The following is a 27434-nucleotide window of genomic DNA, read 5'->3' on the forward strand; positions in this document are numbered from 1 at the left end:
CTGTACCTATTGCACAGACATGATGTTAATATCAATATTCACATTCAACTCCTAAAAACAAAGCAAATAATCAATTTCCTGAATTATTTGACTCTGATGAGAATCAGGAGTAGATGTAGGAATAAGGCATCTTAATTTCTTTCACTCTACTACCAGAAATACTGATAAAGAATGCTGATAACACAGACACTCATTCTTCACCATGTTGATGACAACTTGTCTGTTAATGTATAGTTCAATCATATCATCATTAGTCCTTTGCATAGAAACCCTCGATAACCCTTCAGCCCATGAAAGAGATGTCAAACAAAGATGTCTCAGATTCACAGCGCTTTATTGTTGCAATTAGGAACTCAACACTGTGTGTGTGTGGGGGGGGGGGGGGTGGATTGTACTTGTACCACTCTTCACACCTTCATATGCACACAAAGTCGAGTGGTTAATGTGTCGCTGCTGCTTTGTTGTTGGCTAGATCGGAGATGTACAAACAGCAGAGGGGTACTTCCAGGATGTGGAGAGAGCCTGCCAGATGAAAGGGAGCCAGTCCAGTCACATCACATGCATGCTGATGAACAGGTACGTCTGCTGTACGTTAAGCACTTCTGTACAGCGGGCGAGTGTCTACTTTATGCTCTTCAGAATCATCTTTGCTCCACAGACTCTGTGCTTCCTCCTGGCATGTGATTTAGCACAGGATGTCACAACTCTGTAGCTCTGGCCTGAGGAGATGCGGAGTTATGAGGCAGAGCTCAAGTGACAGAGGCTATCTTCCTCACAGCTGCGTGTGTCGATGCTCTCTTCTCAGAATCAGTCACGTTATGTGTTGTTTTAGTTATTGTTTTTATCTAGTGCGTTTGCTAAGGCGGGGGTGACCTGTTAACCCCTCCCAATAATCATACAATCACAGTAATGGAAAATATTGACTGTTAAAAAACACTTGTGCTTGGTTTTCTCACACTTGGGTTTGACATTTATTAGATACTTTATATTCTTTGACACACATGCAAACAATGCTCCTGAACCACCAAGTGTTTACAATCTGTTACAGTTGAACTGCCCACTCATACATTTCCAAATGGCTCCACACTGTAATCCTCACTCCTTAGAGCAGAAACAGCCATATAGTATATATAATAATGTAAAGCTGCAACAATTTATGGGTCAAGCCAGCATCAAGAAGGAGGAACGATCTACCCTGATTCTTATTTACCAAATTTAAAATGGCTGCCTCCCTATATCTGCTCAGATGATTTTCCAATCTGCTCAATTTTGAGTTCTGAATTCTGTATTTTATTTTCCAGGGCCTTTGTCCACCTCAGTCAGAACAATTATGGTGAAGCTCATGCATCCTTCACTGAAGTCTTAAAAATTGACCCTAAAAACCCTGTGGTAAGTATGAGCACATCGCAACCACAACTCTGCAACATGCAAGAGGAACACAAACTACACAACCAGTGGAATGATTACTTTTGTATTATATTAGTTGGATCTACTCATGATTAGTCTGAAAAGCATGTTTATCATATTAATGCAAACAATAGCACATTGTTCAAATGTTAAGTGGAGCAGCTGCTGAGACCAACTCAAGAAGAATGGAACCTGTTGTTACTGCCAACATGGTTTACATAAACACTGAATTTAGGGTTTAAATATATTCGTACATAACAGATTTCACTCTTCTTGTTTCTAAAAATATCTTGTCACTTTGTAATTTTTGGGTTATTCCGTAGATTCTCGTGCAAAAGTGGCAAATTAAAAGTAAATCAACGCAATAAGTTGTGCAAAGTCTGAACACCTCCTAAACCTTGATTGTTGTTATACATTTTATCTGTAAAATTCAACCTATAATCAATAGCATGTAATATCATATAAAGCCCTTCAGAAACAGTTGATCTAAAAGCACATAATCATAATACATTTTATTTATAGTTACATTAACAGTTTAGCATATTTTCTTCATAGCATATCTGAGCACAGCATCGATTCATTCAGCTCCTCCTGACTCTGCTCTCTCTTTCTCTCTCGCCCGGACCGACACACACAAACATTGTCATCAGACACATCTGTAAACTTCAACAGGGCTAAAACAACATAATCTGCTCTCTACGAACACAAATGGCATACGAGATTATTTGCATATAGAGCGTGGACGTGAGATGCGATCACAAGTGGTCACCGGAGACGCATTCAGGACTCATTTTAAAGAGCATGTGTGAACAGACGAACTTGAAGCTGTCCACTTGTGATTGGATCTTTCAGGACGGATGTTAATACCAGGTCTGAGCGGGTCCAGGTGTGATTTGATTGTTTGAAGCGCCGAAACATGAACTGTAATAGTCGACAGTAATGACACCATTAGTGAGAAGTTCACATTTGACCTTCCCTCCTCCTCAAGGCCAACAACAACGCGGCAGTGTGCCTGCTGTACCTGGGCCACTTGAAGGAGTCCCTGGGCCAGCTGGAGGGTCTGGTGCAGCAGGACCCGGCGCTCTACCTCCACGAGAGCGTCCTCTTCAACCTGACCACCATGTACGAGCTGGAGTCGTCCCGCAGCACCCAGAAGAAGCAGGCTCTGCTGGAGGCCGTGGCCTGTCGGGAGGGCGACAGCTTCAACACACAGTGCCTCAAACTGGTCTAAAGAGGCAGGAGGTGGGACTGGGGGAGGACACACACCCACACACTACTGCTAATGTGAACCCCCGAGAATAGAATCCACCTACCGGCTCCTCGGAAACTCATCAAATCCCCAGTTCGAAGTTGCTTGTTTAATCCGTACTGAAGCAAACGTGTGGAGCGTTGCAGTTTTAAAGGTGTTTGTGTTAGAGACTATTACTTGACCAGGCCCAGTGATCTCAAGAGACTCAGTGACGTCAATGCAAGACATGGGACGGCTGAGGGACCGCTACGACCTGCAAGGTGAGACATATGACCAGCAGGGGTCGCAGTTAACAAGGCTTTCATCACTACCAGCACTTGAGTGCTTATGGCAAGGCTGTTCAAGCCATTGTCATTATATTATCTTTGAGACCATGCTGGTTGTGGGTTCGACAATGTTTTATACATTTTTATGTCACACTGGATGTATCACAGCAGGAATTCACATTTAATTTAATAATGACTCTTTTCGGACTTTCCACTACATTCCACTTGTCCTCTTCATAACCGGTAATCAATTATGACGCTGTGAGCCGAGGTGGTCATTCACTCACTTCATGACACAAACATGACAGAATTTGAGGGAAGATTCTTGGGTAATGGAACTGTGATAGAGAAACGTTTTTAAGAACTTATAATCAGAATTTATGTCCCCATGGTTATTCTTGATTAGAATATATTTTTGTGAAGGGTGGTCTTGCTACAAGTCTTAATGCGTCACTAACAAGCCCCTTCAAATATGAAACCTCTGCACTGATTTCAGTCACATCAGTACTGCTTTATTTTAGATAGAATTGAAAGAATGAAGATGCATAGCACCTTTATTAACTAGCGATGCCACATTTACACCCTTTGCTGTTGACTTTCACATTTTGGACTCTGGTATGAAGTTCTTCTTTATGCTTATACTAAAAGTGGATCGGTTAGCAAGGCTACGAAAAGCTGGCCAATGACATCCATCGAGTGACTCCTACCTTACAGGTCATTGGGCGTGGCGGCCCCTGAGAAAAATGGTTCTGGCACTTGACGTGGGCATTATCCTAAGCTTCAGTGGGCTTTTTAGTTTAGCGTCCTCTTCTCATCGGCACACACCTGTAATACTGGACTAACTAACCACTCAGTTTGAGGTGCATGTTTTTTTTTACCGGGTTTATTAACAGTGAAGATGGAACACGTCCTTCAGATTTCATTGTGCCCTGTTTTCTTTACTTAATCATCAGGTAAGATATTAGGAATCCAAGAGTGTAAACGGAGAAGAGCGATTTGTTTAAATTATTGTATAAAAGTGTTGTCTTGTTAAATCTTTTATTGATTTGTTCTGGTTGATCTTTAATTATCATTGTTTACAATTTGTGTTTATCATATTTATGTATATTAAAAAAGGCATTGTTACATATACAGAAAGCCCATATTCATTTTGTGTGTGTGTGTGTTTTCAAAAGTCTTATTATAAAAGTGCTTGTTATCTGATCACAATTGAATATTTAATTGTCTAATTTCTGTCATGACTGAGTTATATTAATCATAACGATAGACCCCATTTAGGTTTATATAAATATATTCAATTATATATAACTACGAAATGGCAGTCCTAGTAACAATTTAGATACTGCAGGAGGAAACATGGAGTGGAGGCAGACAGGATCGTCCACTAACCACAACGTTGGTGGTTGGATGCCCATGGGTTTAGATAGTAAATCAGAAAGTTAACCAGCTGTGTGTATGAAGGGTGTGTGTAATAGAAATAGTGCTATATGAATGTGACTTGTATTGTAAAGACAACAACACTCGGAAATCACCATATAAATAAAGTCCATTTCAAAAGTCAGAGCCCAAATTCAGGACTGATGTTACACATGTATTCACTTGCCAATTGTAAGTTACACCTGGTTATAATGATACGCAAGCATCAATCTAATCAATCAAACTACATCAATTTAATCACAACGTTGATTTACTTTAATGTTCATTTGACTGTATTTCATGATCAGCTCGTGGAAAACCATCTCACCAGAGAGCGTTTCTCCTCTTTGTATGTCTCCTCTCATTTCATTGGCCACCGGAATTAATATTCTGACCCATTTGGCCGAATAGAGAAATAAAAAATATGTATAATTTTACTAGAGTGTACAAAGTTATTATTCCGGACATCCCCATTGAGGTGTGTAATGATAAACTGTCACTTTAGATGTATAATTATTATACTAGTGAGTGATTGGCCCCTCTGCTGGAGACTCAATAGCTGGGTGCTCTTTATTTTGGCAGGGAATAGATAATAGGTGTAAGAGTTTCCACAAGGTTAGTCAATGCCACTGAACTCAATTATATAACAATTTTTTACACAAACTAAACAGGATCGTAAGGAAACTAACTATATGCGCAAAGTGCCATGGAATCCAGACAGTAAAACTCTCACTTGAATTGTACTCCTAATTCAACCTCCTTTCATGATTTCAGTCAGTTAGCAGTTCACAGGAAAAATGGAAAAGTTCAGCTTTGCATGTATGCATTGTTAGCCATGTTTGGACAGCTGAAGGTCAGTGGGGTGATAAATAACTTAGAAATCTTCTGATAGCCAGTTTTATTTTCAGATATAAAGTTTTGCAGCACACACGCTCACAATCAAACATCACCAGCAACCAGGATATTTTACGCTACCTATTCATTGCCTAGTTAATTTTCCTCCCCTGCTGGTGAAGCTGACATTTGACAGAATCTCGTATACACAAAACAATCCAAGAGAAGAATGCACTTTTACCCAGATTACCCAGCAGTGGTAGAAGTATTCAGAAACATCATAGTGATAATTGTGGCACGACTAATACTGGTGCAAATTCTATGGAGTTGTGATATATACACGTTTGTTTGCGTTATCCTGAGGAGGGATGGGGTTGTTGTTCATTAAGTAAAGTATTCCACAAAGTACCAAGTATGTTATTTATTGTGAAGCGCTGTGGCGCTACATGTACTGCAGACAGTGCTGTAAACAATGGAGTTGGAGCGCCATCTGCTGGACAAACTGACTATACCATTTCTCATTTACCATTTTTTTTCTGTATCTCCCTGACCCTGAAATAAAAGGTTTTTATATCGTACGATATATACACTGATGCTCATAATTCTGTGATAGAACAATATTAAGTGTCAGTTTGCACTAGTGCTAATTAGCACATTTGAGATCTCTGCAATCAAAGCTTAACCTAAAAAGCTGAACTTATATATAGATAATAATTTATACCTACATAATATAAAAGCACCAGCTACATATTTAAAGAACGTACCAAAGACAGAGGGGCTCATTTGCCAAACGGCCCCTTCCTGAGTGAAACATTGCTATTTATTGTAAACCTATTTTAACAGTAGCTGGTGATATGGAGATTGTCTGGGTTTAGATTTATTTGTTTATTTCTCTCAATCTCACTTCAATTTCTTCATCAACAAGCATGACACAGTTCACAGATTTAGGTCAGATTTGGGGATGTTAATGATCATCTCCATGATGCAACTGGTCATTACAAATTCCATCTCCATAAATCTATTCCTTCATCCTGCAAGGGTTCTGTCCTGGGAGGATTCAAGTAATTATTCAGATTTCCACTGAGTCTGTCTAAATGTACGCTACATCATTTTATTTGCCTCGATATAAACATCTTAATCATTCTGTTTTAATCTCCTTTAACTAACTGATGGAAAACCTGCTACATTGCCCTGGTAGAACCCAATCAGAGACCAGGATGGATTCCAGTCTGTCGATGAGGACAACGTGTGCAGCATCTTCCTCTCTCAGGATCCCGGCAGAGAAGCCATGTACTTCGAACGGATGTCCAAGTCATCAGCTGGACGGTTGTACGCCTTCCACACAGGCTCCCCCACAAACAGCCGCATGGCTTTAGTGTAGTTCTGAGGAAACAAACAATCCCAATGATAATCATGCGTCTCTGACAAGCTGCATGTTTGCCTTTCTCCAGTAAGACTTTGCACAGCCAATGATTAACATTGTGACATCATTTGAACCAAAACAAAAATGATCTTACCGGTAGAAATCTCTTAACATTAGCCTACAGAAGCACATATCAAGGACTTCGTTTGAAATAGTTGATGGGTAACAATGGCTCCAGTTCCAATTTTTGAATGTGTTTAAATTTGCATAATCCTGTGCTGCTTCCTTGCAACCATTTATTGTGTTAACAGATTTAAAGTTTATTAGTGTAGGTGTTTATTTTTGCTTCTGTTGTTTAGTTTGAGTAACATCATTAGCTCTAGGTTAGACTCCTCCTTTTGTTACCCTTGCCATTGTTTCTGCTTATGTAATTTCATTTGATTGAAACATAACTTAATTTAAACTGCCAATTCAAACCTGGTATAGTTACTTCCCTTTGCCTCTCGAGTTAGGCTCGTAAAACAACGCACAATTTGACTTATTAGTAGTTCTAGTTAACACTTATTTGATTAGAAAAGGGCCTCTTTTATCAGCTGAGAACCACAGAATCTAGTTTAGTGTAATCAAGCAGATGCCTTCAGACGTACGGTCTCGTCCAGGGTGAAGCGGTGGTAGATTCCTGCCGGTAGAGTGATCAAGTCTCCTTTGCTCATAGAAATTCGGATCCATCTGTCCTCCTTGTCCCTGACGTCAAAGTAGGCCCGGCCGTCCAAGATGTAGCGGATCTCATCGTCCTGGTGCAGGTGCTCCTCGAAGAACATCTTCAGCTGAGGGGACAGTCGCACAAAAGACAGAGGCCTGAATAATGGTGTGACGTTTTACAACTCAGTGAATAAGACACATAGTTAAGTGCGAGCAGTCTTTATCTTTATAGATGCGTTCCAAATAAGGGGTATATGAAATACACTGAATGCTAACGTTCTGTAGGTTATACAATCTCCAGCTCCTCATTAACGTTCCGCTGTCGGAAGCCTCTTCTCCCACGAAGATTCAGACTCTCAGAATGAAACTAGAAGGTTGCTCCGAGGGCGCATACTTCCACCGAGGGTAAGGCCGTATCTCGCCAAGAACATAGAATGAATCCTTTCTGTGTCCACCTGTTTATCTGAAACCGCTCCGAAATGCAACAGGTTCTCTCTTGCCCCACCCCTTCTCAAACTCAAATGAAATCGGTTCAGAAATCATGACACAGTCTCCTTGGTGCAAGTAAAAAGATTATTAAGTGACTAATTTAAGTGTTTTAATGTGCAGCTTTTTTTGCAGTGTAGCCCCCTCAGGTTACCTTGTCCTCATAGCCCGGTAGTGTGTCCTTGTGAATGGTGATGATGTCCATGTAGCTGTAGCCCTGGTCTTTGCGGATCTGCTCCAGCTCTGGGTCTGTTTCGTAGATATCAGCGTTCAACTGCACAGACAGAATAATCGTCAGTACACAACACAACTGACCCAGTGCAAAAGCCATGGGTCGCCTTTGTATCTCATGTTACACATTATATCAAACTCAAAAGCTGGCATTCAGCCTCTCATATAATAAGTAGTTAAGCTTTATTTCAGTCTTAAGGCTCCATATTGGTATCAAAAGTATGACAAAATCCTGCACACAAAAATAGAATATAATACAGCTATCACACTAGGGGGCTCCACGGGGATCACAACACGGACTTCAGTTCCAGTGTGTCCACCAACAACCTCTACGCATTCCTCAGCAGAGCTTGAGAGGTGGAGATTTCTCTTCAGCCGCAAACCTGTGACTCGTCCACTTTGTAAGCCTGGAGCAAAGCAGCAGAGAGACGAGCTGTGCACTCAAGACTTTAATGGTGATGTGTACAAACAACGCGTCCTCGTCCACAAGCCTCGACACTTGTCAGATCAACAAACTCAGGGCTACAACCCGATGTAGACATGTTTGTTACCACGTTGGTTTCTGTGTCACGGTGGTTATCTAACTGTAGTTCCAGTTAACAGAAGCTCAGTGAACTCGTCATTCAAAACGCAGACTTTAGCTGCAAGTGGTGCACGTTGTGTTGTGTTGTGCTGTCCGTTTATAGGGAGTTGAAGTGGTATGAAGTTGGGGTTGTGTTTTACCTTCCTGTGGAACACCCCGAGCTGCTCCAGCGCTCCCAGTGAGGCGGGCTGGTTCGGCTCCAGTTGGTGCGGCCTCCTCTGGTCCTCGGCCGAGCTGTCCATGTACCACGCTTCCATCGCCATCGCAGCTGCTGGACTCCACAAGTGAACAGGAAGCTACAATGACCACTGGGGGTCGCGCGCACCGTGACGCAATGCACCGTCATGACGTCAGGGCTGCGAGGGAGGAAGTCGCAGGCAGGACTCGAGTCAGTGTTGACCACGTAGATATATATGGTCAACAATAGTGTTTATATATATCTATGGTTGACCATAGACTTGTAAGAAGACTGGTCCCTCTATGTCAGTGGTCTCCAGCCTCTTCGAGCCCAATGGCCACCAATATGATTGTTGCTTTGTAGGAGAACTCGAACTTTTTAAACAAGGGAATGGATTCCATCTACAGAAACACCAGATGCTTTATTTTGAAAAGGCTTACAGCTATTGCTGCAACCCTTTGTTTGTGACATAAATTCATCAGATAAACATTAAAAGACAGGTGAAAGATAATTGTCTCTGTTTATTGTGCTGTGAACCACAATGTGTATCTGTTTATGACACAGATGTATTTACAACCCTTTCTGAACCCGCTTCAAAGTAAAAGCACTCCAGCGTTTGCTCTATGTAAAGGGCCTTGAAACAGTGTATATTATGATATGCAGTGTTGTGCATGAACAAACGCAAAAGAACGCGCTCATTGATCGCGTCCACCTTTATGGGAACGATGAACTGAACGCAACTTAATCTTAAGCATCTTAATCTCTCAATGACAAATAATGAATTTGAACGGTGAACAACTAACTCGACTTCGCACTACGTTACCCATCACTCATGGCACACATATGCAGACCAAACAAGCAACGTATTCCAAGTGTTTTCTTCTCTGGCCAGTGTCTCGGCTCAGAACCACACAACTTGGTAGAAGGAAGCTTCATGGATCAGAGATCTGTTGAGCCGTATAGTGAATGAATCTGGAATCTTCTCTCAAAAAATATTTCCCCCCCACTGGGCTATTCTCTAACAATAGGTTTCATCCAGTATCTAAAAGCCAAAAATATAAAGGTAACTTTTAAGTAAGGCTTTCAAATATATGTAGTAAAGTAGAAAATATTTTCTCTGAAGTGTTTAGCAAAGGCAGCATAAAATAACACCGACACACACACGATAATTTGTCCATCGTATTTTTATCCTTAGTTCAGTATGGAAACCATCAGCTGAAGTGGCCTAGTGGGTAAAGCATTCGGTCTCTAATAAGAGTGACCCGTGTTTGAATCCCACTCCTTCCCATTTTCAAGCTGGCAATATGTTAAACTCTTAGTATTGGCAGGACTTAAATTAATTGCAAAATATCTCACACTATGTTAATTTAAATTAATTAAATAAAGAAACAGGGGAAAAGTTTATAAAAAAAAAACAAAAAAAAAAAAAAACTGAGCGTGCAATTCCTGCGCAATGGGCTTCGGCGCGGAATGTGCGTAGTAGGCTTCTGCGCGGGATGTGCGCAATGGGCTTCTGCGCGCCCAGTTTTTTTTTTCTTTTTTTTTTATCCCCCCATTTCATTTAATTTAAAAAAAATATATATTTCATTTAATTAAATTGTTTTATATTTAATTTTATATTTAAATTCTTTATATTACATTTCATCATCATTATTTCTCCGCGCTGGTTCAGGGGTAAATGCTGCTGGTCTTCACAGGTGACTGACCTACGCAAGCCTGTAGCCTCCACCCCCCTAACAGGAGATAATGTGCCTGTGTGTGTGGTCGCAGCGCTTCCTGGTTCTTCCCGGCACTACGCTGCCGGTGCGAACAGCCCAAGTATTTAACATGGGCGAGGAAATGAGGCGGACCGCTTTTCACAGCGCTTCTACCTCCAGTGCGTCCCCGGGGTTAGAGGATGATGGTGGGACGTTAATGTATTGTTTTACATTGCATGTGTCACGTCATGATAAATCAGTCTCCTGTGTCGCCTGTACCAGGAGCCGCCCCTTTCACGGGTTATCTTGGCTCGCTGTCTGGCCGGTAACTCGTATCATCTCTAGGTGGTCCGTCACTTCTCCTTATAAACACACTTTTAGCGTGTTTTCCCACAATACCCTGGTGCACTACGTCACACCCTACAAACTTTCCTTAAAGGGGCAGGCCATACCTGCAACTCAACAGCTCTCGGTCTCATATACAGAGGGCAAGAGAAAGCAGAGGCGCAGACTCAGCAACTACATCCGAGATCCGATGCACCTTATTATTATCTGAGGGATTTTTACACACTCTCTGAAAAAGATTCCGACAGTAAAGGCAAGGGGTAGTGATGGATAAGGTTTTCTTTAACAAGTTAAGTCTTATATTCTCAGTTTCCACCTTTAAACTATGACATGAACTGAACTATGAACTAGTTCAGAATTTAAATGGGGAACTATGAATGTGAACTATTCATGTTTACTTGTATGAACTGAACTTTGAACTAGTTCATGAGAGGTGTGAACTTGCACAACACTGATGATCTATACAAACTATACTATACAAATGCATTTTTATTGAAATTGAATGTACGCTTGTCCGTTGGGACCAAAGAGAAAAGTAAAGAAAATCAATTAATTTGCATGATAACAGGATAGAAGTGAACAGCATTAATAGCAGGGTGGAGCATTTCCTGAGGCAAAGTGCTAAGTGAACAGGTGGTGTTTGAGGAGTTTTTTCTATATTGACATGTCAAATTTAAAGTAGAGGAGTCCCTGGGTGTGTCTCTCAATGCGGCGCCTTCCTTAGTGCTCTGGGGCCAGAAACCTAGTCGAGCTGAAAATTGCATAAGTTTGCCTTCATGTCTTTTCTCCACCACATTTGAATTCACTAGAATCTGGATAATTATTGAGATCTGCACCAAATTGGACACACTCATAAATATCAGTTCCGATTTACATACAATTATTCTCTATGAAAATGTTGAAAAACGTTGTATCTAACAACGCTAGAAAGAGAAGAGAGTAAACCCTGGATCTGCCCCCAGATCCGGATCAGCAACAAAATTGAATGTCTTCTTTTCTGTTACATATTTGCTCCATTTCCGGATAATGGGAGAAATTGAAGAGGCATTGTCCATCTTTATAAACAGTCTGTTGACAATAATTCAGTTTATTTCAAATTAATTACGATGCTAATTGTCTCCAGCAAAAGCACCTCGGAAGAGGCACACCGATTTCTTTCGTTGTATAAACATATACATGGAGATGGAATTAGTTTAAACCTACTCTGGGACCAATTATAAATTCATAATTACACTATTTTTTACCCGCAAACTTATCCATAGGAGTGATGGAGTTATGATGTCATAATGACCTTAGGGGGGAAAAACTATTTAATGGAAGTCCTGAAAACACCAATTTTCACACTTCATTAAAAAAGTTGTCAAAAAGATTCAGGATATTAAGAGAAGTAAAACATAACTTCCACTTACTATCTACAAACAAACCAGAAACAAGAGCCATTAAAGGAATAGTTCACCCACAAATTAAAATTGACTCCTTATTTACTCAGCACTATGCTGATGGAGGGGTGGGGGAAGTGTTTGACATCGGCGATACTTGCGGGTTCTTATGATAGCTGCGGTTACTGGTACAGTACCTGTAGCTATCGCAATTGCTCGCTGATGTCATCACTCACCATTCATAGACCATAGAGGCGAGGTTTGTGCGAACATAGAAGTGGCTCCAGAGGAGGATCACTGAGGACCTTTAGGCTACACACATGGTGTAAATGACGTTGATTTGAGAAGAATTTTAATATTGGATGGACCAATGGGAGCAGTCTGGAGGCATTTTATGCTTTTTTCTGTTGTTTATTTAAAATTTGAAGACAAAGGTGTCGACTCAAACACTTCACCCTATGACCCTCCATCGCCATAGTGGTGAGTAGATAGTGAGTGAATTTTCATTATTATGTGAACTATCCCTTTAACATGTTTTACTGTAAACCTAAATTCAACAGGGCAAAGAATCAATAACAATCCATTCTTTTATCCACTAGAGGGAGGCATAGACCAATAAATGATAGTAAAGCCTGTTAAATATTTTGTGGGGGACATCTTAATCAAGTTGGTATTATTCTGCCATTGATAGCTAAATATCATGTGTTACATACATAATTAATTCATAACGATGTAAGAGAACTTGTTATGCAACCTGAGCGGAGCTGCCTGACGTCACTCTCATACAGACCTGCCTATTTGTCATGCATATAAGTTGTATTGAAGGATATGACGTGGTCCTAATGTTGTGCCATAAGACTAGTATGATATACGGATGCAATAAGGTGAAATACAAAGTGTATACCTACAGAAACGAGTGTAGGTGTGTATTTTATTGCGCACAAGGCTAAATCAAGAATTACTCAGGCTTTTGAAAGTTCATCATCTCCTTAATTGAGGATGATTAGACTGATTTACTGGTTAACCAATAATAATCTGCAAATATACACTTTTTACTGCCATGTAAGGGGTTTACTTATATGTGGCAACGTCAGAAATTTGATTTTACAGAATTTCCACCTCAGCAAATATACGATTGTTTATTTTGCAGATATGTTGGGCAGATTTGGTTGTACAGGTTTCATTTATTTATTCAAAAGAGTTTGTTTAAATAGTGATTCCCTCATCATAAGGGTTTGATAATGATATTATTGGAATTATTGCAACATTTTTCCCTAATATATATTTATCTGCGTGAGAAATATGATAAGAAAGCCCTTGTATCCAAATCAGCCCATAAGAATAAGATACAGCTGGGCTCTAAGCTTTATTACACCTTGTTTGTCTAGACTCACATGCTGCAAATGTTTATTTATTGTGTAATTTTTATAATCTAACGAAATCTTGTTTATATATGTTAATTAATCTAAGATCATACTTCTTTTTAATCTAATATGTATGTACAGGAGAATTCCAGACTCCAAAACTAAACCTAACCCAAATCGAGATGTCTAACTCCAGTAGCAGTGTTGGTGTGAATCAGCAGACAGAACACAGACAGAGGGGATCAGACATTTATTTACCCTTATTAAAAGTTACAATAAAACCATTAACATCTTCAAACGATAGCAAAATAAAGAGAACCAAAAATATTGGCCAAAACATATTTACAGAGACAGTTTGCAGATAAAAAGCTCACATTTTGTACACAATCCCAAAAACCTGCGTCATAAACTCTGAAATGTGAACACTGTAATACTCAAGAAGCTTGAATGTAGTTTTAGCCAGAAAAAGAATGAAAATGCACGAACAAAGACATTGCTCTTTTTCCACCTCCCCTCCTCGATTTTCACTTTTCTATACATGACAAAATACTTGAAAGTTTGGGGTAAAACATAGGAATGTAGAATTCTAAAAATGAAGATCATTTGAAAGGTTTCATGTGTCCGTATAACAGTCATTTCGAGTGAAGGAGATGGTCTGCCCCGCTCCACAACGCTGAAGATTTTTAGATCCCAAAGAAAGATGAGAAAGAAAAAATAAAATGTTATAGGGCTGCCACGCTGTTAAAAAGGATGCTTCTCCATGAACTGGGAAAATAAGTCAGTATTCCTGATTCGCTCCCCATCCAATCCATTACCTTGCAACATGCCAGTCCCTGTGTGTACCATGAGGGGGCGACACAAGCCCGCACTTTCATCATGAGAGGGCCCGATGAGATTCCGTCTGTCAAAGAACTAATAAAAGGCAGTGAACTGGTGGTTGAATCAGCAAATGTGATATATCCTTTGTCTTCTTTTGTAGTTTTGTTTATAACTTTAAGAACGTGGCACGAGTCTCTCATATATATATTTATATACTTTAATCTTGGAAAATCAGTTCAGGTGCCGTGACTGGGAGCAGTCACTCTGCCTTGGCCTCGCCCTCGGGGGCTGCGGGTGTTGTGACCTCGGCGGGGGCGGGGGCTGCAGCAGCAGCAGCGGCGGGCTCCTCAGCAGGAGCAGCCTCTGTGGCTGGGGCCTCCTCTGCAGCCTTGGTCTCGCCCTCTGGTGTAGCTGCTGCTGCCGCGGCAGCGGCCTCGCCTTCTGTGGCCTCAGGGGCCGGCGTCTCCTCTTTGGTTTCCTTGGCCGTGTGGCCGTTCTCCTCTGGCTTGTCCTCGGCCGTGGGGGAGGTGGCCTCCTCCTTGCCCTCCTCGCTGGCCTTCTTGCTCTTCTTCAGGTTGATGCCCTTGAACTTGAAGGAGTTCTTCAGGGAGAACTTCTTCTTCTTCTTGACTTCCTTAGCTGCTTCACCCTCTGCTTTGGCGGCCTCGCCCTCAGCAGCAGGAGCAGGCTCGATGGCATCTCCAGCGCTGGCCTCACCCTCCTTGGCTGGTTCAGCTGTTCCGTTTCCATCGGCAGCAGCCACTTCCCCGTCGGGCTTGGCTGACATGTCGCCGTTGGTCTTCACATGACCGTTCTCCTGCAAAAAGAGGATCGGTTAGCAATTCAGTCAAATATTTGAACTAGGCCAAAACAAACACTTAGCCTCTGGAAGAGAAAATATAGTAAACTGTTTACATCTATTCTAACAAATCACATGCCAGACTAGCAGTAGCTGCCTTGAATATATATCAGTCACACAGAGAGAGGCGCTTGGTCCACAGAGGGGATCAACAGCTGTTTGCAGGACCCTACGCTGACACACGGGGGCAGTAGTGCTGCATCGAAATGTCAACATAGAGCGAGTTGAGGGAACAAAGGAATCCCAGAGAAACTGGTTTGTTCTCTCATCCAACATCTATACAGCTGCCGGAGCGAGCGGACATCAGACAGAGCCACGGCCACTCGTTTTCACTCCATCCACTACGGACTGTATGAAGTCAACATGTGTGGATGGAGGAGCACACTTTGGCACATTAAACATCTGATCTGAGGTCAGACTCGGTCAACTCTCCATCAATCATTGACCGATCAATCAAAGCACCGGGTCTCCATGAACCTCCATTTAAAACAGACTAAAAGACGGTTGGAGGAAAAATGGAGATTGAATTGGCGCCTGCGCGCGCTTTGTTTCTCGTTCCGCAAACTGCGCCTCCAGCAGAGCGCGTTCACATCCTTGTTGCGCCCGGTTTGCATTTTTTGTTCGACGCCGGAGCTCGAACCCAGCCCCCTGAGGGAAAACACGCTCCGGCCGCACACTGCCCCCGGAAGGTGTGTTTCTCTCAGTGACACATTCAGGTGATCCAGCACCAGACCGGCTCTACTGGGCAGGGCTGGGGCGCGCAGAGCGTGGCCACTCGACGGCTGCTCCGCTCTGCTGGAGGTCCCCCCCCCCCCTCCTCTCCATCCAGTCCACCGGCTCTTTAACTTTCGGTCACTCCTGATCTCTCACTAGAGCCCCGTGTTTGCACTCAGAGACCCGGAGACCCGGCGGCTCAGCCCCCCCCTGCAGCCCGGGGTCCCCATGCTGCCAGTGGGCGTTGGGTGCCATGTGGCTCTCGGCTCTACTCACCTGGCCGTTGGCTTTGGCAGCAGCAGGTTCGACGATGGCTTTCCCCTCCACAGCTACTCCACCCTTTGCAAGCTGGGCTCCCATGTTTTCTCTCCTGTTGGTGTTGCGAGCACAAAAATAATAAAAATCGAAAGGGGAAAAAACCTCGGGGGAGCTTTGGAGATTTGGCTTTTTTAAAAATCCAGATGGGCTGGTGGATGAGATCTGGCCCGAGGAAGGTGTAAAACTAAATCCGACCGGCTCTCCTTCTCCCTGGCTGGGTCTGGAAACGAGATGATCCCCGTCTGTGTGAGTGTGCACCCCAAGGCTGCTGGGCTCAAATTAAAGGATTTCAGGGACACGACTGTGTGTATTTCAACCGCGCCTCGAAATCGACCAGAGTCTCCTCCCACGGGCGTGACAGGCGGGCCTCGACCAATCTGCGGCCGGGGGATGGGCCTCGCTCAGCCCCTGTCACTGCCACAGATTGCCGCTGAACTGGAGCATCAGCACAGACTTTTTTTTCCACTGTCTCAGGTGCCTGGAAGGTTGTTACACTAAGTTTATCAACTTACTCACAGCATGTTGCATAGGTATTGTGACAAAAACACTTCAATAACATATATTAAAATGGTAGATACATTGGTATCATCGGCTGTTGAGACTTGGATTGAGTCCCCACGAAAGCATGAATGACAGGAGAATAACAACTAGAGACGAAGACCAAACAACGCGAAAGCCATACAAAATGTTGTGTATTTTATGTTTTCAACCCTTACAGTTTGTTTGTTGGTGGGTCGGTTTGAATGTTTGTTTGTTTTTGAGCAAGATTTTGCCAAAAATACTGGTTGGCTTACCGCGGAATATGATGGACGGTTGTGGTATGAGTCAGGGAAGAACTTAGGTGTGGATTTAAATCAGGATACCTTAAGATAGGGTGTTTTTTAACCTTTTCACAGAGGGAATTATTACATGCAACAACAGCACATAGCTAGAGGACTGTTTGGCCTTGGCCTCGCTCGACTGAGTGACACTCTAGTTTAATGACTTTTCTCAACTCTTTGCTCATTTCTTGTTAAGCAGCAGAGGGTTCGACTGCCGGACTGTTGAAATAGAGGAATCTGAGAAGAGAACATTCCTTTTTTTAAAGGCTGACATTTCCAAGATATACAGGGGGTGATGAATATTTTAAATTTATAATTTAAAGTAAGGGAGAGGACATTTATGTTATAAAACATACAAAATTTAGGCCCAGTGCAGTCGATCAGTCAAAGCTCATACTCAACTGTTTTACTTTTGTATCCAATCGGTGACCCTTGTTATCTAGTTTTACGATGTATTTCAGTGACTTTCTATCACCAAAATAAACCTCTCTGTGGAGGCTCTGAATGAATGGGAATTTGAGCGACAGTGCCCGTGCTCTCTGAGAGTTTACTGGTTACATAATCCAGGGCCAGCCTCCAACTTGGTGGAGAGACCTTGCGATCATGGCACTGGGGCTGCTTTGTCACCGCCACAGACAGGGAGACGCTGAATCCCCTTGTCAGCCGCTAGCGAGGTCTCCACGAGGTCTCTCGGCCGCAGCAGCGTGTCCCACAGTCGCAGCAGCGATGACACTGCATTTTGCCTCGGGGGGCATGAAACTGATGGGTTCTCCTTGTGACCCAGTGAGGTCGGGGGGGGGGGGGGGCAAACGTTTGAAGCTGAAGTTATGAGATACACTAGAAACTTGGGACTGGGTCGCGCATGGATTTCAATTTGCCAGCTGCTTTATTGTGAAGGCATAACTCTTAATTCTGGCAACTTAATTGTCCTTTCTTTCCCATTAACCAGGCCCTCATTTATCCCAAAGAGGAAACCATGTCGCCTAAATGGCTCTCTGTCCACTTGCGAATAGTTTATTTGGGGAATTTACAGTCCTCTTATCACAGCTATTCTGACGCATCCGGTTATACATCTCCCTCTCTCTCTCTTTTTACCTTGTTTCTACCAATTAAATGACAAACAGAACGCCCCCATCCTCACACACACGCACACACCCACCCACATTCACACCCCCTCTCAGTCATGTCACAGCCGTGGTATGCGAGGCATGCATACACCAACCAGAGAAGGATCTCTATCCGTTCAGGGGGCTGAGCTTTCCAGGGAGGAATACACCCTGAGGGGTCCGTCCACCACTTCGCACATTCTTCCAAACTGAGTCAAGAGGGAGACCAGTGAATTAACAATATGTTTTTTATCCTCCCCCCAATCATACAGCACAGTCTTGGTTTGGGAATTCTCTGTTGCCCTGTGATGTGGGATCTTTCTGGGGAGGTCTATACATTTCAGGTTGTCAGGTTTCAAAGCGATGCTTCAGGTCCAATCAGCAAAAGAAAGAGATATTTCACAGAGGGGAATCCAAGCCTCTGCAGAGGGATCCCTGACAAGAATGGCCTCAGGTTTGAGGCTCTTAAGCTGCAGTTAAAGGTGGTGTCTTCATCGATGTGGATCATTCGGGAAACAAATAAGGTTTTCTCCATTTCGGCCTTACCTCCAAACTCAGGGGGCCTCGCTGACCAGAGACACAGTTGTAAAATAGGGTTTGTAGTGGTTGCTCAGAAGCTGCTTTTAGACATACACTGAAGACTGGACGTTTACTAGATTCATCCTTGCCACAGACGTTTTATTTTATTTAATATTTAATGATTCTTGTCAGCAGCCTAGTAAAACAATCCGAAAAATAGCAGAGTGAGCCCATGTGAGAATACAGTTGGAAAATGTCTGGGAAATTCCAAGCAAGCATGTTCATGTCATGGGGACGCGATGGACGCGGATCTGAAAGAATTCAAATATCTCCGGATGAAAAAGAGATTCATCACACGTAGAAGACAACGGGATTCGAGAGCTTTTGAAGTTAACGGTCAATGCTGTTGTCTATGTCCTGGAGACAAAAACACTCGACTTCCGCAGCAGATTTTAAAACGTCCGGCCTCCTGCATGCTCCAACCCAGGCTCCACCCCTCACCTTGATGTTCTCGACATTCCCCTGCTCTTGTGAACGTGTCTGACCCACACAATCTCCCACTGTGTTCTTTATACGTGAAACCAAAAGCAAATGATCACATCTTAAAACAGCTATAGCGTTGTTTATGGAGATTCTTGATTTACTGCTATCCTCCACACGCTTTGCTTTCGAAACGTCGGAAAACTGCTTATCGGGTCTATGCAGGCGGCTGCAGCTGAGATTTATGTGTCTGAATACTGACAGTGAATGTGTGTACAAACCCGCACAGTGTGTAGTACATACTTGCATCACACACATGGTGTGATGATGACAGGGCCTCATCTCCTTGAGAAAAAAGGAGATTACTGCTGCAGGACTTCCTCCAGCCTCCAACCTGCCGACTTATTTCACCTTTCACAGAGCGAGTCTCCTCCTCTTCACACACTTCTCTCTCTTGCACTCATCAATGCCCCTGATGCAAATGCTGCTGAAAAGCTTCCATTGAGACAGAGAGAAGAGAGAGAGAGAGAGAAAACAAAAGGGGGGGGAAAAGAGCAAGGAGGACCAGAGTGATAGAGGAAGAGTCAGAAACACGTCCCCGGGGCTCAGTTTGCCTCAGGAAGGAGAAAAGTTTATGACAGTCACCTTGAACAGATTAGTCAGGCATTTCAGCATGATGAATATGTAATTTCCCAAGGTTCCTCCATTCGTCAGAAGCTCATGCATAAACAATCGGATAGACAAGAGGGGGCCGTTTCCTGCTTGCTGCCTTACGGTTTTGTGACATAATAACCGTTTATAGTTTGTTGCCATTTTCCTGAGCTAATGGGCTAAACACATGAAATGGGTGTGGCTTTAAATATTTCTTTTATTGGAAATAATCTGACGACAAACATTGAAGTGGATTCTATCGAGTAAAATGAAATTGTTTCCGGGTAAATCTAATGCAAAAAAAAAAACGTTAGACTCACAAGTGATATACAAGCAGTTCTGTGAGCCTGTTGAGGTGTAAATGTGATTTTATAGGTCTGCTACAGCCTGCCACAAACACAACATTTGCATTGCCAAGCGCCTCATCACAAGGAGACTCCGGTGCAACTGGCTCTTCACTGGCATGAATCAGGGCTCGTACGACTCAAGAGAAAGCCCCCTTGTGATGCTAATTAATTCGATCCACTGGCTTATCGACTGCAAAAAGGAGCTCACCAGCAGGCAACCGACACTGCTACACATGGCAGCCATCTTGGCCGGGCGGCTTGTGCAGACGCATGTGTCTGTCGGGGCTCGGGCAGCTGGAAAAAGAGGAGGAGGAGGAGGAGGAGGAGGAGGAGGAGGAATGGATGCTGTAGCTGGGATGTCAAATACTCAGCCAGGCTTCCATGTCTGACTCGCCTCATTGATAAAGCGGCCGTCGGTGTCACAGGGGAGCATGGAAACGCAACACAGGGAAACCGGCAGCAATCATGCTGATGTGTGTAGATTTGCCCCCCCCCCCCCCCCCCGATTCTCTCCGTCTCCCGGTGCCTAAGGTGTCAGACATCGCTGTGTGCGTGCAGACATACCACGGAGCTGGTTACCAGGGCAACCGCTGCTCCTATCGACATCTTTTCCGAGGGACGTTAGTCGGTGGGAACCCAGTCAAGGGGATATGTGTGAGGGGGGGGGGGGGATTGGGGGGCTGGAAGAGGATATGGCTTTGCCGTTGTTTTTGTTTCTCTTATCATCTCTGGCATGTTTATTTGAGATGACTCCGACTCCCACCATTTGCGCAGCTGAGAATCCCAACCTCCGTGTGACCGCAGGGAAACGAAAACGCGGTTTCCTTCTGACCTTTGCCCACACCACCTCGTCGTCACATTCTATTTTCCCCCCCCCCTCATTCTTTCTCTCAAGTTTCGTGTCCCTCTCTCCCAGCGGTTGCCTCTGTTTGAGTCACTGCAGCCAAACTCACCCAGCGGAGGCTTGTTTCCATCTGTTGTCATGACATGTAGGCCAGGTGAGAAAAAGTAGTGATGAGCAGATGATAAAACAGATGACAAGACAAGAAAAGGGGGCGTGGGGTTAAGAAGTGTTGATGAGTGAAGCAGGGAGAGAGGAGTGTGTGTGTGTGTGTGTGTGTGTGTGTGTGTGTGTCAGACAGGGGCACACAGTAGTAGGGCAGCTCAGCCCCAATGGCGACGGCACCGCAGCATTAGTAGGTCAGTGTGCCATCATCCCATTCATCATTATATCACAGCCTGCTCTTCTTCCTCCACTTTCCCGCTCTTCATTCCTCCCACGCTTCTTGCAGTAGCTGTCTTCTTCTTCCCTTACTCCCACACACACACTCCCACACACTAAGCATTTTAGACAGAATAGAAAGTAAACCCAGAAATAGCCGAGGTGTATTTGATGGTTTGATTTCAGATTCACAGGAATCACAAGGGCTTACGTCATCTGGCCATGCATCCACCTCAGTTGTTTTTTGTCTTACCCACGATGTACCTGTTTAACATCAGCATATTAGCGTTGTCTTTGCGATTATGTTAGCATGCTGATGTTGGAATTTAGCAAAGCTTAGCATAAAGGCAAGGGTTAAAATGCAAGCTGGACATGAAGACAATCACCAAGCACCTCCAAGGCTCTCTTATAAAACGTAAAATCATATTAAGGAACAAATTTTAATGATAAAATAATTTATTTGTTTAAATAAAAAAAAGCCATGCAACATATATTGTCAGTTCAGCTCAGATAAGTCTATAAACTAATACGAGATCAATTCAGGTTTTATTTGCGTTTTTTCTACGTTTCAGTATTAACTTTTGTCCATACTAACGCACCTGAAAATGTATTTCAAGGAACACTGGGCATGTGTGTGCTGGGGTAAACAAGAAGCAGAGTGTGTCCTAAGCAGTTGGTTGCATACTTACAGCAAATACTATGATCACAACGCAAATTACTGTAATTTTTTGTTTTTACCCGTCCTGACAAGAACGCAACCCTGGAGTTTTATGACTAAAACTGGGCCCACAGCATTTCCAAACTTTTCTGCTGTAGCTGCTGGAAAAGTATAAAGTGTGGAAGGTAGGTGTAAACATCTCGCAACAGTGATGCCTTTTAAAACCACAACATAGTGGTGTGGGTGTAGCCTCTGCTGGTAAATATGCAAATCCGTGTCTCATGGACAATAACATTATTTTAAAAGGCTGCATTGTTATTTTAACAGAAAAGCACTTTATTAGAGGAAGGAACCGTTTATCTACCTTTAATTACACAATTCATTAAATCCACATCTTTTTACCGTCAAAGATCACAAAACGTCTGCTGCCCTGTGACAGACGTAAATCAATTACCCCTCGTTGAATCAGTTTAATGGTCTGGAAGCGGAGGGGCACAGACACCCTGACACACTCTGCACTGTTAAAAAAGCAGCCCAATAAAACCTAATGGGCCGTTTGTCATGACACAGCTTTGCATTCCTGCATATTACTTTAAAAAAAGGCCTGAGCGATACAACCCCACACACACTTGGGTCCCCCGCTGCTCCGAGACTGGTTTGTTTAAGTATACACAAAGACATATATCTGACAACAACCACTTGCGTGCAGCCACATGCAAATAAATTTGCCCCCTACCACCGCTACACACACACACACACACACTCATTAGCTCAGTTCTGGGTTATCTACTGGGGGGGGGGGGGGTTTGGGGGGCCATTCTGTGAGATCTTCACTCTCTCCGAACCCCTTCAATTTCTCCTCTCCCTAGGCTCCTCAAAACCCCCTGCCCCCTCCTTGTGTTCCTCCACCATCCTCATTGTAATGCAGATCTAAGATCAGGTGGGGGAGGGTAGCGAGATGGGGGACACAGAGAGAGAGAGAGGTTTGTGGAGAGGCTGTGGTCGGTGTTCAGTATGACCTGGCAACCCTGCTGTGCCTCAGCGGGCAGTCCAGCTAGGGCTGGGGGAGGGGAGCCTGACACAGAGAGAGAAAGAGAAAGAAAGAGAGAGCTTCGAGGGTGACCCCCCCCTCATCCCGTATACATGACTCAGACATCAGATATCAGCATCCCAGCCTCATCTTGGAATAAAAAATGGCAGACGTGCCCCTCGGACCTCCGCCCGACAGTAATCTCATCCAGGAGTGGGGCACAGAAGAATGGGATGTTTGACGGCGTTTTGTTCTGTCTAGACATAATGAGCTTAATGTCACCGAGGTCATGTTTTTGTTCCCTCTGTCGCAGAATAATACCATGTCAGACTAAGTGGAAAATGAATATATAATTTACAAATGGGACTGTATTAATCTGTGTATTATTTGTGTGGACGCAGTAAAGCCATTAGCGAAATCTCACTAATTTACCCCGACAGATTGTTATGCTATTGTGCGGCGAGAGGTAGGGCTGTCAATTTGGGTTTTCCTGCAAGTGTGTCAGGGTGTGTCTGTTGTATAAGTTTGTGTATGTACATGTTGTCTGTTTGTGTGTATGGGGTGTCTAATTCTTATCCCTGCTGCTTTAACTGTGTCCACACTCGCTGCAGCTGTCCGACTGTAATCCTGCGTGTCTGTCCGAGAGCAGTGGCGAGAAGTCAAACTTTGTTTACCGAGCGCATGATGCACCCCGCCCCTCCCACCAAAAACACACACACACACACACACACACCAGCATGGGGGGGGTTGGCAGAAATGGCAGAGAGCAGAAAAAGCCTGCAGCGAAAAAGAATCCATGTCTAGAATTGATACTCAGCCATTGTGCTTTAATGAGCCGTGTGTGGGATTTATTGACTCTGGACCTCTTACTGCCCTGAAAAAAATGACGGGTAGCTTATTTCTGCCTTCGAACTTCACTCACACTTTAATTACTCTAAATTGCCTTCCATCTGCAGAAGAGGAAAACATTGTACGATTATTTGCAAAGTTCTGTTTGGATTAGAGGATTTTTAATGTGCTTTCTAAGACATTTATGATAATAATGATTTTAATAATCAAAATATAACAACCTAGCCAAAAAAAAAATATAGCACTTGAAAGGTCGTTTGGTAAAAGTATGTAGGCCTTTTTTATTCTAGGCCCACATCTGCATGCTCAATTGAACCATTTTTAGACATGAACTGGAAAAAGGTTGTCGAGGTCAGATGCGTTCACAACTGGAAAATGTCCGGGGAGTTCAGTTGAAGGGTGATATCTGGGTAGAGCACTCAGGAGGACATTATGAATTATGTGGTAGTTAGTATGTCTTCCAGTCAGTGGAAACTCAGTTAGGAATGGAGAATGGAAGACGTTATAAAGTTGCCGTCAGCCCTTTTTATCAAAAGCTGAGATATTTATATTCTTTTGGAGAACTTTTTCTAGTTTTGCGTCTTTCGTGTGCTGGAAACATCATCACCCGCTCCCTGAGAATTTTCCTGCTGTACTCTCACATGGGCTCACTCAGATATTTCACTCGGGGGCTGGCAGGAAAGGTTCCTTAAAAATAACTAGAGCAAATTACTTTTGTGTTCGGTCAAAACAGCCTGTCCTGACACTTTCAGGAAACGTGCAGAGGTCAATGCAAGTCTGAAAGCAGCTTTACAGAACAAGTAGTGAATGAGATGCAAAGAGAGGGATGACTTTTTTATCTGTTCACTCTGCCTTGGCGTTATTCATTATTTGGTTGTCATTCTGCTCTACTTTTCCATTTTATCCATCTGCCATTGCAGCTGGGTTGTCATGGAGCATCATTGCCGTGTGTTGCGCTTGTTTGTGACTGACCTATTTATAACCCACCCCTTCTTTCTCCTGCCCCCAAATCCCTCCCTTGTCTTCCTTCAGTTTATCAAAACACAGTTAAATATATATATATATATATATATAAAAAAAACAACTCCCTTTGAAATAGTGCATGAAAATCTGTGTGAGTTATTGAATCATTCACGAGACAGGTTGAGGTGTTAAGTCTGGGCTATTTACATTTCACTCTTGAAAAATGTCCTGGGATCAACAGTGGCACAACAAAGACACAGTACCAGAGTGGCCCATGTTTATTGTACAAAGAAATGTAATAGGAGCTAATGGTAGCATATTTTCTGACTCTGTCCTGTTGTCTGCACACGTGCATCTGCCTCAGTCTGAGTGTGGAAATCTGTTCCCTGTAGCCGCCAACATTTATCAGGTCTTTATAATATTAACAACTTTATAGAGATGAGAGTTTGTATCTGCTTTCACTTGGCCACAAACTCCTATCTGGTATGATTACAAGGATAGCACTGTGGCTAACACCTCAGAATAACGTGAACACTCATTTTCTCTTTCTGCCAAAAGTGCTTGAATGCAGCTTTAAATCAGAATGAGAAAGTTGTTTTCAATCGAGATCTGAACACATCACATCTCTTGACTGCGAACCAGGCTAATGTTCAACCGCCATTTTTAACGATGAACCAGGTTAAACAGTTGTCACATATTGATTTTGGATAAATACTCTATATACGCTAACAACCTTGGTATGAGTCAATGACTTACATGGACAGAAATATTACATTATTATCCTGATTAGGACTGGAGTCTTAATAATTTTATTTTAAGGTCATACTTGGAAATTATTAATATAATATGTGGAGTATTCCGATCTTAGTCACATTATGATATTTATTCACATTAATTGCATTATATCGTCCTGTTGGAGTTTTCTTGGCATTTTGAGACATCGATATATCGAAGTTAGCAACTGCTTGATGTCATTATCAGACTATGCTCTGTGACATGTATCAAAACTGTGAATTGAACATTCTATTAACACCTCATGAAAAAATTATGATCAAAATAATGTCCCATTTAGGAAATGTTCAATTGCTGGAATATAGCTGTCAGTGTAAAGATGGGCACTAATGACAAGAATTTTATAGAAGGAATAATTTTTGTTACATATACCTAGCATGTACCTATTAAAAGCCAAACAATTAAGAAAGGGACATAGCCGACCTTGGAAAATGTATGTCTTTTAGTTGCTGAGTTTTGATTATCTATATGAGGTTAAGAGTTTCCAATGTTGTATATACATCTGTAGTTCCTCCTCCTTATTAGATTAACAGCTATGTGGCTCCAAAGACAACGGTCTCCACTTGTCAAAGTCTCACCCTGCCTGCTGGCTTTGTCCTCAAGCCAGGGTTCAAAATTATATCATCACTCCGCCAGTAGTATTGCTCTCACCAAGACTACTGGCTGTCTGGCATATTTTTCCTTCCACTGTGCCAGCACACTTACTATCTTGCTAGAATTGATCTAGGACTGCTCGACTGTGTTTGCAGTGCCGCACCGACCTCATCTCCACTGGTCTGCAGAGACAGCTAGCATTGATCTGTTCTAGCTCGACCAAACCAGCCCAGTTGAGTCTGTGCTAACCTGCTGTAAACCCAGGTCTGTTGCCCATAACTCTCAGAACACAACCTGACAGTGATTGCAAGTGATTGATTGGGGATTGATTGGTTGAAAGAGGGTACTGGGAGGGAGGTGGAGCGAGGTAAGGGTGTGGGGTACAGCAGGCAGTTATTTACATTTGTGTCTCATCAGGAAATGAGCGCAGTCAGGATGGACAAAGATTTACTGTTACTGCCTGTATTACTCTCTCGTATATTCACTGCTTGCCAGAGCTTGAGCATCCCTGCCTGAAAAGAAAGATACATTTAAAACAAAATGGGATGAATATATCTCCCACTGACAGGCACAATATGAAAGACACCTGCTCTGACAGCCGAGGGGACTATAAGCCATATGTCAGTTCCTTTGTGTGTCTTCCCCCCTGGGCATACTAACCAGGTTATCATGGGTCAGTGATGAGCTGGGACTGGAGATCAATTGGAAATCAGTTAGAAGACTTTCAGCAACAATGTACAATGGAGCGCTGGCCATCAGGAGGGACACAGGGTGACAGCAGGCACGGTATTAGGGCCAAGGGCATTGGTTGGTGCAGGTCTCGGGAGGGTCTGCGCCATATGATCAGGTGCGCCTGGTGGACCTCCATAACATCCTCAAATACCCAATATGTAAGCCGATCAGGCCCATTCAGGATGGTGTGGGAGATAATCTGCTTAAACCCAATGACAAAGCCTTTGCTATATACAGTATATACTATATAGACGGCCATGATTTGATGAGATTGTCAGCTCTTTATTGATGTCAGCAGGGATTTAAGCCTATAGGTGTGTAACATAAGCACATAACCCCTGTCAGGAGGAGATGAACAGACTGATGCACAACAGCAGCAATTTGATCACTGTCCTTTGTATGCTGATTTCTGGTGCAGGGTGCCCTCGGGTATAGTGGTGGTTTCATTCTGGTAAACAAA

The 27434-nt window shown here is 43.2% G+C and overlaps 3 protein-coding genes across 3 annotated transcripts in view; 1 reads left to right on the forward strand and 2 right to left on the reverse strand.

Annotated features, from left to right (window-relative positions):
• The window catches only part of trappc12 (trafficking protein particle complex subunit 12), a 33338-nt gene extending 28563 nt beyond the window's left edge, over positions 1 to 4775 (forward strand). Inside the window, exons 10-12 of the mRNA XM_062396799.1 lie at positions 473 to 576; positions 1302 to 1389; positions 2396 to 4775. Coding sequence (XP_062252783.1) covers positions 473 to 576; positions 1302 to 1389; positions 2396 to 2638 — 435 coding nt within the window. The 3' untranslated portion in view covers positions 2639 to 4775. The remainder of the gene's footprint in view (positions 1 to 472; positions 577 to 1301; positions 1390 to 2395) is intronic.
• Positions 4776 to 5221: 446 nt separating this feature from the next.
• Positions 5222 to 8843, reverse strand: adi1 (acireductone dioxygenase 1). The gene is made up of 4 exons (XM_062396801.1): positions 8678 to 8843; positions 7878 to 7997; positions 7183 to 7362; positions 5222 to 6555 (listed from the first exon to the last, which is right to left on the reverse strand). Exons 1-4 carry the CDS (start codon positions 8798 to 8800, stop codon positions 6439 to 6441), a joined length of 540 nt encoding a protein of 179 aa, XP_062252785.1. The 5' UTR covers positions 8801 to 8843; the 3' UTR covers positions 5222 to 6438.
• A 4892-nt stretch (positions 8844 to 13735) lies between these two features.
• On the reverse strand, positions 13736 to 16495 carry marcksl1a (MARCKS-like 1a). The gene is made up of 2 exons (XM_062397794.1): positions 16169 to 16495; positions 13736 to 15136 (listed from the first exon to the last, which is right to left on the reverse strand). Exons 1-2 carry the CDS (start codon positions 16250 to 16252, stop codon positions 14579 to 14581), a joined length of 642 nt encoding a protein of 213 aa, XP_062253778.1. The 5' UTR covers positions 16253 to 16495; the 3' UTR covers positions 13736 to 14578.
• Positions 16496 to 27434: the final 10939 nt, after the last annotated feature.

This window comes from Platichthys flesus, chromosome 10, assembly GCF_949316205.1.
Source record: "Platichthys flesus chromosome 10, fPlaFle2.1, whole genome shotgun sequence".
NCBI lineage: Eukaryota > Metazoa > Chordata > Actinopteri > Pleuronectiformes > Pleuronectidae > Platichthys > Platichthys flesus.

Coding starts and splice junctions, on each gene's coding strand:
- marcksl1a (XM_062397794.1), bottom strand. CDS start 16,252: ATGGGAGCCCAGCTTGCAAAGGGTGGAGTAGCTGTGGAGGGGAAAGCC. Junction 15,137..16,168: donor CTGCCAAAGCCAACGGCCAG/GTGAGTAGAGCC, acceptor CTCTTTTTGCAG/GAGAACGGTCATGTGAAGAC.
- adi1 (XM_062396801.1), bottom strand. CDS start 8,800: ATGGCGATGGAAGCGTGGTACATGGACAGCTCGGCCGAGGACCAGAGG. Junction 7,363..7,877: donor TACCGGGCTATGAGGACAAG/GTAACCTGAGGG, acceptor CTGTCCCCTCAG/CTGAAGATGTTCTTCGAGGA. Junction 6,556..7,182: donor GCTTCACCCTGGACGAGACC/GTACGTCTGAAG, acceptor TTGTTTCCTCAG/AACTACACTAAAGCCATGCG.